This window comes from Polyodon spathula, chromosome 8, assembly GCF_017654505.1.
Source record: "Polyodon spathula isolate WHYD16114869_AA chromosome 8, ASM1765450v1, whole genome shotgun sequence".
In the NCBI taxonomy this organism is placed as follows: Eukaryota; Metazoa; Chordata; class Actinopteri; order Acipenseriformes; family Polyodontidae; genus Polyodon; species Polyodon spathula.
Window position 1 is genome coordinate 4,104,238 of NC_054541.1, and position 16,383 is coordinate 4,120,620.

General features: G+C 40.6%; 1 protein-coding gene across 1 annotated transcript; it reads left to right on the forward strand.

Annotated features, from left to right (window-relative positions):
* The first annotated feature begins 803 nt into the window (after positions 1–803).
* Positions 804–16,383, forward strand: LOC121320162 (DEP domain-containing mTOR-interacting protein-like). The gene is made up of 9 exons (XM_041258420.1): positions 804–1,161; positions 3,938–4,116; positions 6,291–6,414; positions 7,247–7,425; positions 7,623–7,805; positions 8,983–9,138; positions 11,563–11,633; positions 13,261–13,338; positions 15,453–16,383. The coding sequence occupies exons 1-9, from the start codon at positions 1,076–1,078 to the stop codon at positions 15,576–15,578; spliced, it is 1,182 nt and encodes a 393-aa protein (XP_041114354.1). The 5' UTR covers positions 804–1,075; the 3' UTR covers positions 15,579–16,383.

Below are 16,383 nucleotides of genomic sequence, written 5' to 3' on the forward strand. Positions count from 1 at the left end.
TTGGGATCTGTTAAAACAAACCAGTAAGAATTGATTTGGGAAACAGTGGAAGCAGCCGGGCGTCATCTGTCTTCCAGTGCACATGGATCGTACTTCAACTGGAAACAGAAGACATCTCCCATTAAATACATTGCTGGCGATTTGTACCTTCTTGGGGTATCAAAGATAACGATAATTTGTTTTACAAGTTGTGTTTTATAATAAGGTGCTAATAGGTTCAGACAGGTCCCTTATTTAATATTAATGAGAATGCGCTTTACTTTGCTCTGCTACAGCTGTGAACTGGGAACAAATGCCTACTGAGTGTTCTTCAGAATTTGTCTTTGAAACATTCGTTCTCATTATATCACGCATTACATTGTTTTGAGAAAATGCACTCTTTCACAATTTACATCATACCACTTTTCAGTTTCTGCTTTATTTTCTTTACTTCAGTACAGTCATAAACCCAGTGTGTTGCCATTAACCTGTCCACAATACTATGCCCCAAGTGAATGTAAGAAATACATCAGGAATTAGGGGTAGAGTCAGGGATGGAGATTCCATGGATGGAATCCATCCATTGCATAGCAGTTTCACCCCTTCCAGGTTCTGTGTTTGTAAAATCTGTGCTCGCTTGCTTGCTTTCTCTCTCTCGCGCTCTCTCTCTCTCACTCTCTGCAACACTAATCATGCAAACACAGGACCTTTAAACTACAGCGTGCTTGAGTGACAATGCAGTGCATTGGATCAGGTTACAAGACAGCACTCCTCTCATGACAGGAGCCCTCCACTTCTACCTGCCTCTCAAAATCACCACACAGCAGTCGCTAGCCACAAACTGACTTTAAAAGTGTTTGGAGATCTTCAACCAAAGAAGTTCCTTTCAAGTCTGTGACACAGAATAGTCCAGACAAGCCGAGTACTTCCAGGTTTTCTAAAGGCAGTGAGCGGAGTAACTAAAGACAACTGTAAACAGGAACCTGTACGTTGAACGTCAATCAAACATGCAGCCTGGCAGTAAATAAAGCAGGGTGGAGGAATCGTGGAGAGCAGACTGGGGTTCTTTCTACAGAGGTCTATGTGATCCAGGAAGATGGAAAGTCTTGGAAGCAGTGTGAAGAAGAAAGCAACTGAAAGGCATCACAAAGCGGAGGTTTTGATTGCTGGAGAGCAGCTGAGGTGAGCCTTGTTTAAAACTAGTGACTACGGCTTTGACTACAGTCTTCAATGAATACCCTGGGATGGCTAACTAGGAAATCTTCTATTAACTGGCTTCCAATTATATTGTGTTAGATTTTCTTTTACTGTCCCTTTCCCTTATTATGGTGTTTGCAATCATTCTGAGTGATTCTTATTGCAATTCCTTAAATATTCTGTGTGTTTTTTATTGCATCCTTGAAACCTTTTCCTGCTTATAAAGTTTGAGCTCAGCCTGGTTCATAGCATTATTTTCTCCACCAAACCCTATTACAAGATGCTTCTAGCTAGTTTTTTCATCATCAATGTGAGACTAAAGAGAGGCTACAGTAGTCTGCACATTTATTCAAATACATCATTGCTTGTGTAGTTTTGATTTGTTGTGAGTATGAAGTCAAACCACTGGAACTGAAAACCTTGGAAAATTGTCAAAATAGGCAATTAGTGATTGTCTAATTTAACTGATTACTTTAATAGGCACACTTGCAGTCCATTTAAAATAGTCAGAGAAAAGGAATACATAGCCACAAACTATAAAATGCATGAGACTTTTTAGAAATTGTTTAAGATGCCTAATTAAAGCATAAAGTGGTCTAACATTTTCACATGAATGCCTGTTGTTTCCATATCACTGATTACTGACTGAAAATTGAAATTCTCTTTCATGCCGGTAAGTATGTAAATAACAAATCTTGCAGTGTTTTAATAAACAGTGCCGAGAAAAAGTTTGTGAACCCCTTAGGATTTTCACACATTACAAACCTAAAATGTTATTATATCTTAATTTAAGTCCTAATAAGAGATAAAGCTAACCTGATTAAACAAATGACACAAAACATGATACTTGTTCAACATTTATTTATCCACAAATGATTAAACATTCAATATCCATGTGTGAAAAAGTATGTGAACCTTTAGATTCAGTAACTGGTGGCACCCCCTTGAGCAGCAATGACTTCAACTAAGAGTTTCCTGTAACTGCTGGTCAGTCTCTCGCATTGGTTTTGAGGAATTTTGGTCCATTCCTCCTTACAGAACTGTTTTAACTCTGTGATATTTAAGGGCTTCCTTGCATGGACAGCTTGTTTCAGGTCCTGCCACAACATTTCGATGGGGTTTAGACATTTCTGGACTTTGACTAGGCCATTCTAAAACGCAGAATTACTTCTGCAGCCATTCTTTTGTAGATCTGCTTGTATGTTTAGGATCATTGTCTTGCTGCATGACCCACTTTCGGTTCAGCTTCAGCTCACGGACGGATGGCCTGACATTCTCCTCTAGAATCTTCTGATACAATGCAGAATTTGTGTCAGTGACAGCAAGCCATCCAGGTCCTGAGGCAGCAAAGCAGCCCCAAACCATCACACTCCTACCACCATGCTTGACAGTTGGGATGGGGGTCTTCTGTGTTAACGCAGTGTTTGTTTTTCGCCAAACATAACATTTCTCATTGGAGCCAAAAAGTTAAACCTTTGACTCATCTGTCCAAAGAACATTGTTCCAGAAATCTTGTGGATCATCTATGTGCTCTTTGGTGAACCTCAGATGGACAGCAATGTTCTTTTTAGACAGCAGTGGTTTCCTCCTGGCTATCCTTCGATGAACACCATTCTTGATCAGTCTTTTTCTGATAGTTGAGTCACTCATGAATACTCACATTAGCCAAGGTGAGAGTGGTCTGCAGATCCTTGGATGTTACTCTGGGGTTCTTTGTGATTTCCTTGATGATTTTCTGGTTTGTTCTTGGAGAGATTTTGGTAGGACAACCGCTCCTGGATACATTGACTTTGGTCTTGAACGTTCTCCATTTGTAGACTATCTGTCTGACAGTGGATTGGTGGAGCCCCAAATCCTTAGAAATGGTTTTGTAACCCTTTCTAGACTGACGAGCATCAATAACTGTTTTTCTGAGGTCCTCAGAGATTTCTTTTGATCGTGGCATGACGTGTTTCCACACACCTGTATGGTGAAGACCGAACTCACAAAGTTTATGAACTTTATGTAGGTTGGGGCCTCACAAACTCACCCCTGAAGATCCACCTAATTATTTAAACACCTGATTCTCATTATCCCCTTAATTGAGCTGATAAATCCAGGGTTTCACTTATTTTTTCACATACCCTGAATCTTAATTACTCATTGTTTGTCTAATTCAGCGCTTCTCAGACTCAGTACTGGAGACCCCCTGTGTCTGCTGGTTTTCAATCCACTGATCATTTGCTTAATTAAACCTTTTTACTTGTTTTCAGCGCTTAAACAGTTGCATATTTCAAGTTAGCTGTAACATTTGACAAGTAACTTGAACTGCAACTGGCTAAGAGCTGAAAACAAGTAAAAAGGTCTAATTAAGCAAATTATTATTAAGAAAAGACTTAAAAGGTTTTGATTCAAGAAGGCTATCATGGTAAAACTATACAATTTCCATAATTATCACTGGGGTTCACAAACTTTTTCTTGGCACTGTATGTGCACACTACTGTGTATGTAACCTAGACTGGATCAGTCAAAGCTTTTTCATAGAAGCAAGAACCAGTGCCTTCCCATTGCTGGAGCTGCTATGCCCTCAATGGCACAAAACACCCATGTTGGTCTGAAGTACAGTAACTAACTTCACAGAGACATGGTGCCTTTGGGACAGCAGGATGGTGATGGCCCTATTGCAGAACACAACTGCCTGTATTCTAATAACAAATCTCGATTTCATTTATTATATACAGCAGTACCATACATTAATAAAATATTGATTTTCATTTCACAGGCTTCGGTTGCATGATAGTAAGCTTATCAAAGACCGCCGCTATCATCTCCGCACTTATCCAAACTGCTTTGTGGCTAAGGAGCTCACTGATTGGCTAATGGAACACAAGGAGGCCCCAGAAAGGGAAACCGCAATACGACTCATGCAGGAGTTAATGGCTCACAACATCATACACCACGGTAGGGGGCCATTTCTCTGACATGAAAGCCTTCATTATATACAACATTATAGCAACCCAAACAGAACAGCATCGCCTAAAAGCTTTTGTGATAAATTAAGCTGATGAACAATAATTGGCATTGCTTTAATGACTCTGAATCAACAAAGAAAGGAAGTGCATGCTACCTAATGGACGTCACGCTAAAACATTTACAGTTAATAATTAACCAGGTGTATACTGGCATATAAACTGCTTCAAGCTGCAGTGTCCTGTTCAGTTATATAACTGTCCACTTCCTTGTTGGCTGACCAGGTTTTGTAAGTTCCCTCCCTCCTCAAAATGTACTAAAATACATTTTTGATACATAAAAAAAAGCTTTACTCCCGGGATGTCTTTGAAGAGTGTTGTTTTTTTTGGGGGGATGGGGGGGGGGGGGGGGGGGGGGGGGTTGGTTAGGATTCAGCATCCTGGAGACTGCTCTGTGTTTTTTGAAATAATAATGCATTGTTTAGTTCAGATTTAAGATAGTGATGTTCTTTGTTGCTGCTTCTTTTTATCTAGTTACAGCAAACATCTCTCCTGCACAGTATATGACGACAAAAGGGGGCCCAGGTAAACAAAGAACCCTGAGCCAACAGCTCGATCTAGAGGCACGGCTGAATTGCTTTATTTACATTTTCACTTGCTAGGAGAGAGCTCTGGCGCTGCATCCTAGAAGGGATATTAAAGTAGTTGTAGCTAACACAATAGTCACCTAAATCTGACCTCTTTTGCACTTTCATTGGCTAGATGGGCATCCAATGTGCAGTTTTGAAAGAACCACATGGTAAAGCACTGTAAAGCATGTATTTTCATTTTAAAAACATATCTGGTTCAGTCAATAGGGGAAGCAGCTGATTGGTTAATGACAGGAGGTGGGGACAGTTTCACCCTCCAGATGAAATTAGTCTGTGCAACACCAACTGAAAGCATGGCTTGCAAACAGAGATTTCATTCATCAAGTGTAGTACCAGATATCATGTTTTAAAATAAAAATGCAAGTTTACTGTAACATGCATTTCTTTTAAAGCTGGAAATTTGAGACAAAATGGAAGTTCACAAACTGTCAGCTATAGGAGTATTTTATTAGCTACAGTTGCTTCAAGAGTGTAGAGTTGAAACATCTCCCAAGTATTAAATGTTTAGAATGTTCCTGAACCCTTGTGTGGCAAAGTGGTTTACAGTGTACAGGTGCAGAGGTGATGCAGTGCAGGAATAAAACAGACAGAGATTGTAATCCGGTTTGGAAAAGTGTTTCTTTATTTTTTAATCCAGGTCTGGTGACCAAAACAATGATTCAGCAATGTGTAACGCACGGGATAAATAATAACGGGTTTGCAGTCCCAAACAATAAACACAGGTATCTCTCCCACAATATACAAACACGGTCACCAGTCCTGGGTGTGTGCTGTAGTGCTCATGGTGGGTGATGCAGTTCAATGAGTGACAACAGTGTAGTGCTTTTCCAGGTTTTTATGCTGGCCCCTAGCAACAGCTCCGGAACGTGTTAGAAGTTAACAGTTAAACAAGACAAACAAACACTCATGATATTCTCACAGTTACTGCACGGGTCCTTCCAGGTTATATTTTGTAACCAAAGAGAAAGAACAGATTACGATTCTATGTCCCCCTTATATGCTGTCACACATGACCCCTTTGTAAACGAATGCAGCTGCCTTTACAATCTGCGGCTGATACATTGTTTCCCTTCCGGGTCAATACGTGCTTGCAACAGGGTCTCGCCTTCTTCCAGACTGACCGACTTCCCAACCTAGGGAAGGAACTGTCAGGCTAGCCCGTCCAAAGAACTCTGTCCTCGCTGCTTAGCGTCCTCACAGGTCAAGAGGGATATTTACAACCACGATTCATTGTATTTCTGTCACACCTTGACAAAGATATGCATGTGAAATACAGAGGTCAGCTGTAGTGTCTTGTACATGTAGATGTTATACACATTTAGTTTCATACACATTAATGTTTTGTCATAAAAAAGTACCTCTAAGGCAGGGCTTCTCTGGCTTTCTTGAATGGTTTGAAAATAAAAATTCCAATATGTTGAAGTTTAGCTCTAGAGTGTAGGAAATGAAACAGAGCCCTTGTGGATGCCACATGCCTTCCTTGGTAACGGAGTGATTCATCTTTGTCTTGCTTTAGTTTGTGACAAGCACTTGGAATACAAAGACGCCAAACTGCTGTACAGGTTCCGGAAAGATGATGGCACGTTTCCGCTTGATAAGAACGTCAAAGTCTTCATGAGAGGTCAAAGTTTGTATGAGAGGTAAGCTTTCTGGTTCTCCATTCCAACTCTCAACAGCAGACATGATGAGGAGGGCCCTGGTAATCACATAGTAACCGCGCAATACTTGAAAGGTTACAAATCTAACGCTTATCGAATTATAACCAATTGAGATCGGAAGGGTTCTGAAAATGTGATGCTTAGTTTATAGTTTTAAAATGTAAGCTTCTCCCCCAGGACACAGTGCTAACAAAGTAATTCTAGGAAATCCTGCATAATGGGTATCATCTGCTAGACCTCTCATTTTCAGAAATGCACACATTGTCTTTATTTTTATTTGTTTTTTTATATAGCGCCTTTCAAAGAGGACCATTACAGTAAAAGTGAGTTAGATTTTTCAATGGTAATGTATAGGGGTGTGCCAATACTGATATTTTCTTAAAGGTAATTGCTCTGCAAACACTGAGTGTCTGAATAATTAATTGGAAGCTGTCTGAGAATCATTCCTTGCCTAAACTTCAGTGCTCAACTCGAAGAGGCTGAATGAAGGAACTAAAACTGAAAACTTCAAAAAAAATGCAATTTCATTTAATGTGCATCTTTTCATTCAGGAAAATGTGAGCTCTATAGTGAAGGTATATGCATATTAGATAAGATTTACTGGAATTTTTTGTTGGCTCGGTGTACTGTAAGCAGTAGAAAGCTACTGAAGGTGTCCGAGTGTAGTTGCTTCTACAGTCAGCTTTTCAGTAAACCAGTGATATCTGTGTTTGCAGTGCTCTGTAGGAACTCCTTGGTAACTATTGTGTCTTCAGACTCCTGAAGGGGTTGAGTCGGGCTGCCCTCTTCCTTGATTTGCATGTGTCTCCTGCAGCCTGATCAGCGCTGAGGACTCCATCATGAAGGTCCGAGAGGAGAGCAGCATCCAGTACCAGCGCACCTTCCCTGGCTGTGAGCTCATTGACTGGCTTGGTCAGAATGGGGAGACCAGCTCCAGGAAGGAGGCAGTGGAGCTATGCAGGGCCCTGCTGGAACACGGAATCATTCAACACGGTATGCTGGGAACTGGATGCCTATTTTGAGTACATTTGTTTTATGCTTGGTCTGAAACCACTGCGGCCCCCTCTCTCTTGGGTCTCGGCATTGCTCATAGAATTCTGCAGTGCTTTCCTTGATAACCCTGTGCAGCATAAACACACACACATCAAGTGGTTCCTGTGTGTGACTCTCTCCCTCTCTCTGCTCTGCAGTCACTCTCAGGCACCATTTCTTCGACAGTAGCCTGCTCTACCATTTCCGAATAAACTTCCGCAGGCGTCGGAGGCTGACAGAGCTGCTGGGTGAGATCCTCCGGCCCGTCCAGGAGGGTCCAGACAGCCCCTTTTGTCTGCGCAAACTCAACCCAGAGACAGGCAGCACCAGCTTCCTCTCAGGTGAGACTGTGTGTCGCTGCCATTGGCTATTCTGTGATTACAGTTAGCACCCATAGGGAAATATCCTGTTCATCTGTGACAGAGAAATGCCTTTGAATATTGGGGTCTTCTCATTTCAATCGGATTCATGTGGTCTTTTATCAGTGTTAAGCTGAGGGAACACAAAGCACAAAACAGTGGCTTGAAAACTGGTTGCAACCAAGTGTGAGGAAAATTTGAAGTTTCCCCTGGTATGCCATACAGTGGCCTGAAACCAAGTTCCAAGCCACAAAGTGGCTTTGTGTTCCCTAAGCTTTAGTTTCACAATTTATCATAGTGATGTATAGTAAAGCTTGTTCATAAACACCTCTACGAATCCAATGGAATAAATGAATTTTCTCAGGAAACCGTGTGTACTCAAGTATAAGCCCATGTACCTACTTGTATGACTTATATGGTGTTGAAGACACAAATGTGACATATTTCATGTGTTTTACAAACAGCAGTAAAAGAGAAATACATTTTGACCTGCATATGTGAATCAAATAAGGCGCAGAAATGAATTACTCAAAATACTCCCATGCTACGCTTTGTGACATTGAGCGTGTATTCCACAATTTGATGTTCGTTTTCTCTATTGAGATCAAGCACCTTTAAGATAAACTGCAGGACCGTTTATTATTTTGTGGATGTGAACACCGTCAGATATATTCCAGTAGATTGTGGAATGTGCATTTAACCTATAGAGGCTCCTGGCCACTGTGGAAACTTTAGTATCACAATTCTAGGATAATTGTTTAAAAGCTGTGTCTGTATATTTGAAAGAGTTGGTACTGATTTTTGATAAATATAAACTACAAGTATAAAAAACACAGAAGATGCTTAGTAAAAGCAGAGCAAAGTTCAAGGTGAAGCATAGTGAAGCATGGGTATCTAAAGCCTGGAGACTCATGGCAAAGCGTATTATAAAACGTAGTGAATGAATACAATAGCCACAGGAAATCTACCATGGTAACCTTTCATAAGGGAGGATCATTATTCTGAACAGGGTCTGAGTGTCTGCTGCATTAAAAGAAAAACAAGGAACTGTTTCGACTAGATGTCTTTCTGGTCAGAACGATGGTCACAGAATGATGTAGGTTTCATATGCTATTGCTTCATATTCTACCAGTTCTCGTTTTGCAGTAGTAATGGTATTGCTTGCTGTTGCCTCTTCTCTCAGTCCAGCCCAACAAGGAGATCAAAGCCCCTCTGTCGGCAATGCGCAGGAGTAGTGCCACCTCGCTCTCCAGTGGGGGGCCAAGCGGCTATTTCAACAGCCCCCCTGGCCTGGTGGAATGCAATCCCAAATCAGGTTGAGTCTGGTTTGCATTTTCAATTGTGTTTCCTGCATGTTTGCACCACATGTGACCGGAGAGGATTTATCATCCGGAACGATAACCCTCGCAGGGTGTTCAGTGCTTAGAGGGTTCCAAATACAGAACTGTGCTACGCACTAGGAACACATTATGATTGGGAATTTGGGACATGTTGTTAACGCATGGCTTTTTATCCTCACTAGTGGAATGTACTGTAGTTAGTAAACCTGTGTTTGAAAGTATATGCCCCTATTAAAGCTTACCACATTAAGTTTACATGGTAATTGTGCTTTTCGTTACGCATTTACCATAGTTTGCCTTTTTCATTTGTTTGTTTGTTTGTTTGTTTTAAACAAGCTTTACTACACCTATCTGTGCTTTACAATGCGTACCATGCTGTCACTATGCTTTATTACATACACTTTTCTGCCACCAAACACTTCAACACAACTGTCAGCCTCTGCTTGAGAGTCCAAGGACTGAAGTGAGTGTTACCTCAGGATTGAATTGCGGTCTTAGCCTTTTGTTTTCGTGGACACACCTGTGTGGTGGAGGTGGAGGGGGGGGGGGGGGGGGGGGGTACTACTACTTGCTTGCCTATAATATTTTTCTCCTTGTTGTTCAGATAGGTGGTTTATATTCACATTTAGGTGCAGTATTAAGACAAAGGATTTTGGGGGTTCCCAAGTTGCTCTCTTAGTAAAGTGAGTCATGCAGTCCTCCGCGGGGAGTGTTGCATTGGCTCTGGTGCTCCTGCTGGTTATGGAGGCTACATCGGTAGGGTCTGAGTCGCCGTGCTACAGCAGCCTTGAATGCCCTGTTCTCAGGGGCTGGTAGCTCGTCGGGATCAGAGGACACCCACTGACCTTCAGCTCTCCTGAGCTCCTGTGGGGAGGTGCTGCAGTGAAGGAACATAAATGAGCGTTCTGAACTACATCTGTAAGTCACGCCCCCATTGGAACTCATTAGCAGCAACTATACTTCGGATTTCACTGAGTGTAGATCTTGCACGCAGAATGTCAACAACACAGTTTTCTATACAAACCTATTAGTGTGTTAATATGAGGCTTTCTTTTGTTTAGATTGATTTATAATATGTTTAGAAGTGTTCAGTGGCTACCTAATCAAGTTGAGTGTAATTTCTCTTGCACTTTTTGTATGACTGACCGAACTTGCTTTGCTTGAGGGCCTGACAAAGCAGACTTGATTAACGGTACACGTACCCACTTGTTGCTACAACTATATAAATAACGTACCTGATGGGAAAAAAAAATAAAAAATCAGAACAAATGCTCTGGCTTTTCTGTTCTGTACAACATCATGGATGTTTTTGCTGTGTTATATGTTTGACAATGTGGTCTATAATCCTTATGCTATCAGTGCACTAGAGCAGACACTTTGAAAAGCGCTTTGGAACAGACTTTAAAGTCATAACGGTTAAAAGTTGTCAGGATGTTAACAATGACAAGAAAACTAGAACTGCCAGGCAGTTTTACGGCTTCCAAGCCCCAGTACCAGTATCAAACACTCAAGCAATTACTGGAAGAAGCCGGTTTAGTTAAAAAAAAATACATCAAACAGCCATTTTGGTTTCAGACCAACACCATTTTTTTTTTAATTCAGTTGAATTGCTACAGTGTCAAGGATGATGCTTGTGAAGTTTGGAGTTAGTCAAGTAAACCGTTTGTCAACTGAGGCAGTTTGAAATTTCAGACGCAAACATACACCTGGCGGCCATCTTGTTTTATAAAACATAACCATTTTGACATATTTGTATTCCATTGTTACTGGGACAATAACAACCATGTTTGGAGTTTGTCGGTAAAACGGTTTTCAAATAGTAGCAGTTTGCTGTAAGGGTGCATTTTGTTGAAGTTTGTGGCAGCCATTTTAACATTAAAATTTATCGCAGAAACTTCTGCATCGCAAACTTGATGCGGGTTTGGATGCTGATGATATATTCCAATTGTCAGATCAATCGCTTCTCTGGTACCCAAGAAGAAGATTTCGAAAGGTTTCTAACAAAATGCGTCAAATGGCCATTTTCATTTCCAGTCAACACAATTTTAATAGTCAGTTGTATTGATACAGTATCAGGGATGATGCCTGTGAAGTTTGGAGTTGGTCAAGTAAATCGTTTGTCAACTGACGCAGCTTGGAAGCCTAATTACAGGTGCGTTATTTAAACAGTTGTAGCACCACATAGGGACATGTCACGCTATATTTAAACAGAATTGTGGAACCACGTAGAGACGCGTCACGCTATATTTTTCGGAACCCCACTACTTTATCTTTTAATAGCAGTTTTACTGTCCGCTATATCTTGGGCCAAGCAGTAAGCATGTTCTGAAGAGGCTCCAGAATGCACCCCCACTCTCGAGGACTGCAATGCAATGTAACGAGCTTCTCTTTCTGTTCAGTATTGAAGAGAGTGGTAACTAATGACGAGCTCCTGTGCCCAGGCGCACCATACATCAAGAAGACAATCACAGTGAGTAGAGAGTTGAGCAGAGAAATCCAAATAAATGAACACTCCTAAACATTAATAATAAAAGAAACGCAACACGCAGCTAAAAAAGTGCCCATAAAATTAGCTACAGTATCTAAATACTAAGATTGAAGTTATGCAGTGTGAGCTCTCTCTCTCTCTCTCTCTCTCTCTCTCTCTCTCTCTCTCTCTCTCTCTCTCTCTCTCTCTCTCTCTCTATATATATATATATATATATATATATATATATATATATATTCCACGTTTATTTCCAGCTTGAATGAGTTTCAAGGTGACACAGTTCAACATTCCACAGACCACTGCAGACAATTAAAAAAAAACAAAAAAAAACCCACAGAAAACCAGTACCTGCTGGAATATTCTGAGGGCTGGGTTGCTTAACTAGAGAGGGTTTGTGAAAACACCTCCCTCCACGTTGTGCCTGTAGGGCATCGTAAATCACAGAAAGGTTTAAAAAATAACATGGTGTACGTGTAACATATCTTGCACGTACAAGTACAAAATAAAATAAAATAAAATTGGGTTGGAACTGGATTTAAATTGGATTCTTTAATATTCAAAGCATGTGTCAATGAACTGAAATATGCACATCAACATTTAATGTAAAAGAGGCAAACCTCATAAAGAGTGTTTTTTGAATGCAAATTAATTTAAGAGAAAAAACAACTTGAAATCAGGTACTGTATTTAATTTAACATACTGTACCCCCCCCCCCCCCCCCCCAAAAAATGCTACCAGCAATGTGATAGTTGTTGACCATGATGTATATCAGAGTAGTATAGAATAAGAAATGCCAGTGGAGAGATTCTCCAGATGCATGCAATGTAAGACATGGATGTACAGACCGAGAGACGCCTCCATACACCCCAATCTGAAACTCCCAATGAGTTATGCTACATAATGTTAATACTCAGCACAATTTAAAAACTGTTTTAAGATATTTGCAAAAATGTAAATGACGTACAGATGGACACATGTACAGCTAGATACATCCTCATACAACACCAGACTGTTATATTCTCAATAACTTATGCTGAATAAAGTTCATAACAAGTTTCATCAAAATTTAAAAAGCTGTATTTCAGATTTATAGTAGTGTGCAAATTTATTAGAACACCTCAAGATTTGTAATTTATATCCTTTTATATACCTGCCTGTGGGTGTGAAAATTTCAATTTTGGGTTAATTGATGATATAGAAAGAGTAGGCACTCATGTGTGAAAATGTTAGACCACTTTGTGCTTTAAAGTCAGATGCATTTTATCATGTGTGGCTATGTTTTCCTTTTCTTTTACTATTTTAAATGAATTGCATGTGTGGCCTTTTAAGTCAGCAATTAAATTAGACAATCACTGATTTGCCTATTCTGATCTTTTTCCCAGATTTTCAGTGACATTTAATTTCATATACACTACAAATCAAAACAGAAGCAATGGGGTGTTGTAATAAATGTGCATGCTGCCTTATGTAAGAGTACAGTAAGTAAATGCGACTGCCTCCACTATATCCCCATTAGCAGGCTCTCACCCCTTGCAGCGTGTAATAATACAGAACCAGGAAATGTGTGTGTTCAGGCCCGACGCATTAACAGTGCACTCTGTCTCTTGAGATTGTGGGAGACGCAGTGGGCTGGGGTATCGTGGTGCGTGGAGTGTGTTCAGGCCCGACTGCTGCAGCTGGAATCAAGGTAACTCTGCAGTGCTTGTGCAGGTGGGAGACGCAGGTAACTCTGCAGTGCTTGTGCAGGGAGGAGATCCCTGTAACTCTGCAGTGCTTGTGCAGGTCTCAGATCAAGGTAACTCTGCAGTGCTTGTGCAGGTCTCAGATCAAGGTAACTCTGCAGTGCTTGTGCAGGTCTCAGATCAAGGTAACTCTGCAGTGCTTGTGCAGGTCTCAGATCAAGGTAACTCTGCAGTGCTTGTGCAGGTCTCAGATCAAGGTAACTCTGCAGTGCTTGTGCAGGTCTCAGATCAAGGTAACTCTGCAGTGCTTGTGCAGGTCTCAGATCAAGGTAACTCTGCAGTGCTTGTGCAGGTCTCAGATCAAGGTAACTCTGCAGTGCTTGTGCAGGTCTCAGATCAAGGTAACTCTGCAGTGCTTGTGCAGGTCTCAGATCAAGGTAACTCTGCAGTGCTTGTGCAGGTCTCAGATCAAGGTAACTCTGCAGTGCTTGTGCAGGTCTCAGATCAAGGTAACTCTGCAGTGCTTGTGCAGGTCTCAGATTCAACCTCTGCTTCCTCTAGATTGGGATTTAATAATGTTATTGTTTTTTAATCACGAATTTAATGCATGTCTTATTGTTTTCTTCCAGTATTGAAGTAGATAACATTGTAGTGGAGAGTGGCTATGAGTTGAGACTGCAGCAAACCAGGTGTTCTGGTTGGGACCGTGTGTGTGGCTGATTTCTTATCTTCTAACTTCTAACGAGTGTCAATTTTTAAAACTTCTATCTGCCCATTAGGAGAAAAGGGCTTTGAAGAGGTTGAACTAAAAATCAGTCCTTGAATATAAAGCATTTCCAGGGAATAAGGTGGTAATTCTGTAACACTGCAGTGGTTGAATTGAGGTGTGCCGTCACTACATGCTGCCCTGCCTCTGGGTCTGTTTTTGTGGAATTACATTTTTAATCTTTTAATTGTGTTTCCTGAGAATGTTTAATTTAACAGCCAGTGTATTATTGAGAGATTTTTTTTATTTTTATTGGCGATTTGCCACGGTTGCAGGGGTGAGGCTAGCCGCCCCCACACAAATTCCATTTGCTTTAAATCCATTCAGTTGCCAGTGCTGGTAATGCTGTGGTTTTGTGGTTCTGCCTGGGCATCACAGTGTCCTTGTGGAAACGTCTTGGGAAAATAAGAACTTTTCTTGAGTGGCCTAACATTGGAAACAATAGGAATATCAAGTACGTTTTCTTGATGTTTAATCTGTTTCATAGCCTTGAAGTGGGTATGATTCTTCTTGCTTAGATCATTATTTGCTTACTAGCTACAGCTGCAGACAAAAGTACTGGGACTCTAGACTTCTTATACTATAATTGAAGGTAATGAATTAAGGACAATAATTTAGTGAACTTTAACCAATTATTAATATAACTAAAAGCAAAATACACAATTTCTAGTATTTTAACAAATAATCTATCCAAAACAAACAAACTTATTTCAATTATGGAATTTGTGTGTGCTCTTGCTTTTACTACCGCTTTCACACGTTTGATAATTCTTAACCAGTGTGTTACATCTTGTTGGTGAACTCTGGGGCCATTCTGTCTTGCATATTTCCTTCAGTTCAGGCAGATTGGATAGACAGTGCTTCGCTACAGCTTTTTCCCTATCAGTCCAAAGCATTTCTGTTGCTTTGGGATGCGTTCAATAAGCAGATGTTGGCACCTCTAGAATGGTCTGTTAGGAGCGAGCACTTTCAAAATGGCAGGCAACTATCGACATTTTTGAAATACATTTTTATAAATGTAATTACTACTCTTGTATTTTTGTAATGTAAAGTTATTGACACTATGTTCTGTCTTTTCTAATGCAATAGTCACTTGAAAAAATCATCATCAGTTTAAAAAGCCAAAATGACAACAAAAATGTTACTTACCACACATGTGTTGACCAAACAAGGCCATATTTGGAAAAATCAATTTGAGCGGTCGCACCGTGCGCATCCCTCAATATGAAAGCCACTTCACGCCTTCTGCTTACTGAACGCACCCCTGGTGATTGAGAAGGCCATTCCACAACTTTTATCTTTGTTTTCTTCAAGAATTCCAGAGTTTGATTTGTGGTTTTGTGTCTTCGATAGGTGCGTCAGTTTGTGTTCTCTGTGAATTCCACCCTTGTGCTTCAGCTGGACTACAAGACCATCAGCAATTTGATCATGACAGGACCTCGCACGCTGGTCATGGAAGTGATGGAGGCCATCGAGTGAGGTGCACCCCTGTCTAGTGCCTGTATCCAGTACCCCTGTCCAGGGCCTGTCGCATTCACAAGCAGGACGTTACCCCCGTAGACACACTCAGGGGTTATGCGCTCTGGGTTATTTGTAACTGAAAATAGAACCATTATCGCTTGTCTAGACACATGGATATCACAGGTTTGGTGCCACTTTAGTTAGAATCAGTCATGCTTTTATAATTAGCTGATATACAGAGAATTCTTTTTTAAATTGATGAATCATTGAAACGTTAATTTACCTGTTCATTGGCCTTTTTTTTTTTAACGTATGAAACAGTACAAGGCGGCACTTTTACCACGGAACCAGTTATAGGTCATGATTCCACTAGCACTTGTATTCTCGTTAGAAGGCAGAACACAAATAGCATTCTCATACTTATAGCGCCGGACTATATTGGTAGTTATCCTAAAAGATAAAATGAAAAAAAACAAACTGTAAGGCCTTTTCAATGACAAAAAAGAAGTGTTGAGAGATCTAGCATCAAATAACTGTTTCATATTCTGTGCTGTTGAGTGAATAATGATTTTTAAGCCTATGTCACTTTTGGAATCTGTATTCTTTCAAGTGAAAACATCATAATAGCCGGGTGGATCTCACTGTTCCAGGGGAAGGCGTGTTGCTAAGCAGATGGGGAGCTTGGTCTACACAGTAACCCTCAGAATTCTTTGGCTATCCTTACCGTTGCAAAACCTGCACTACTCAAAGAATGATCATGCAGTATCCTCTAGGTTCAGAACTTGTCTTTTATCTATAGAAGTGTTGAATGAATAGCTCCATA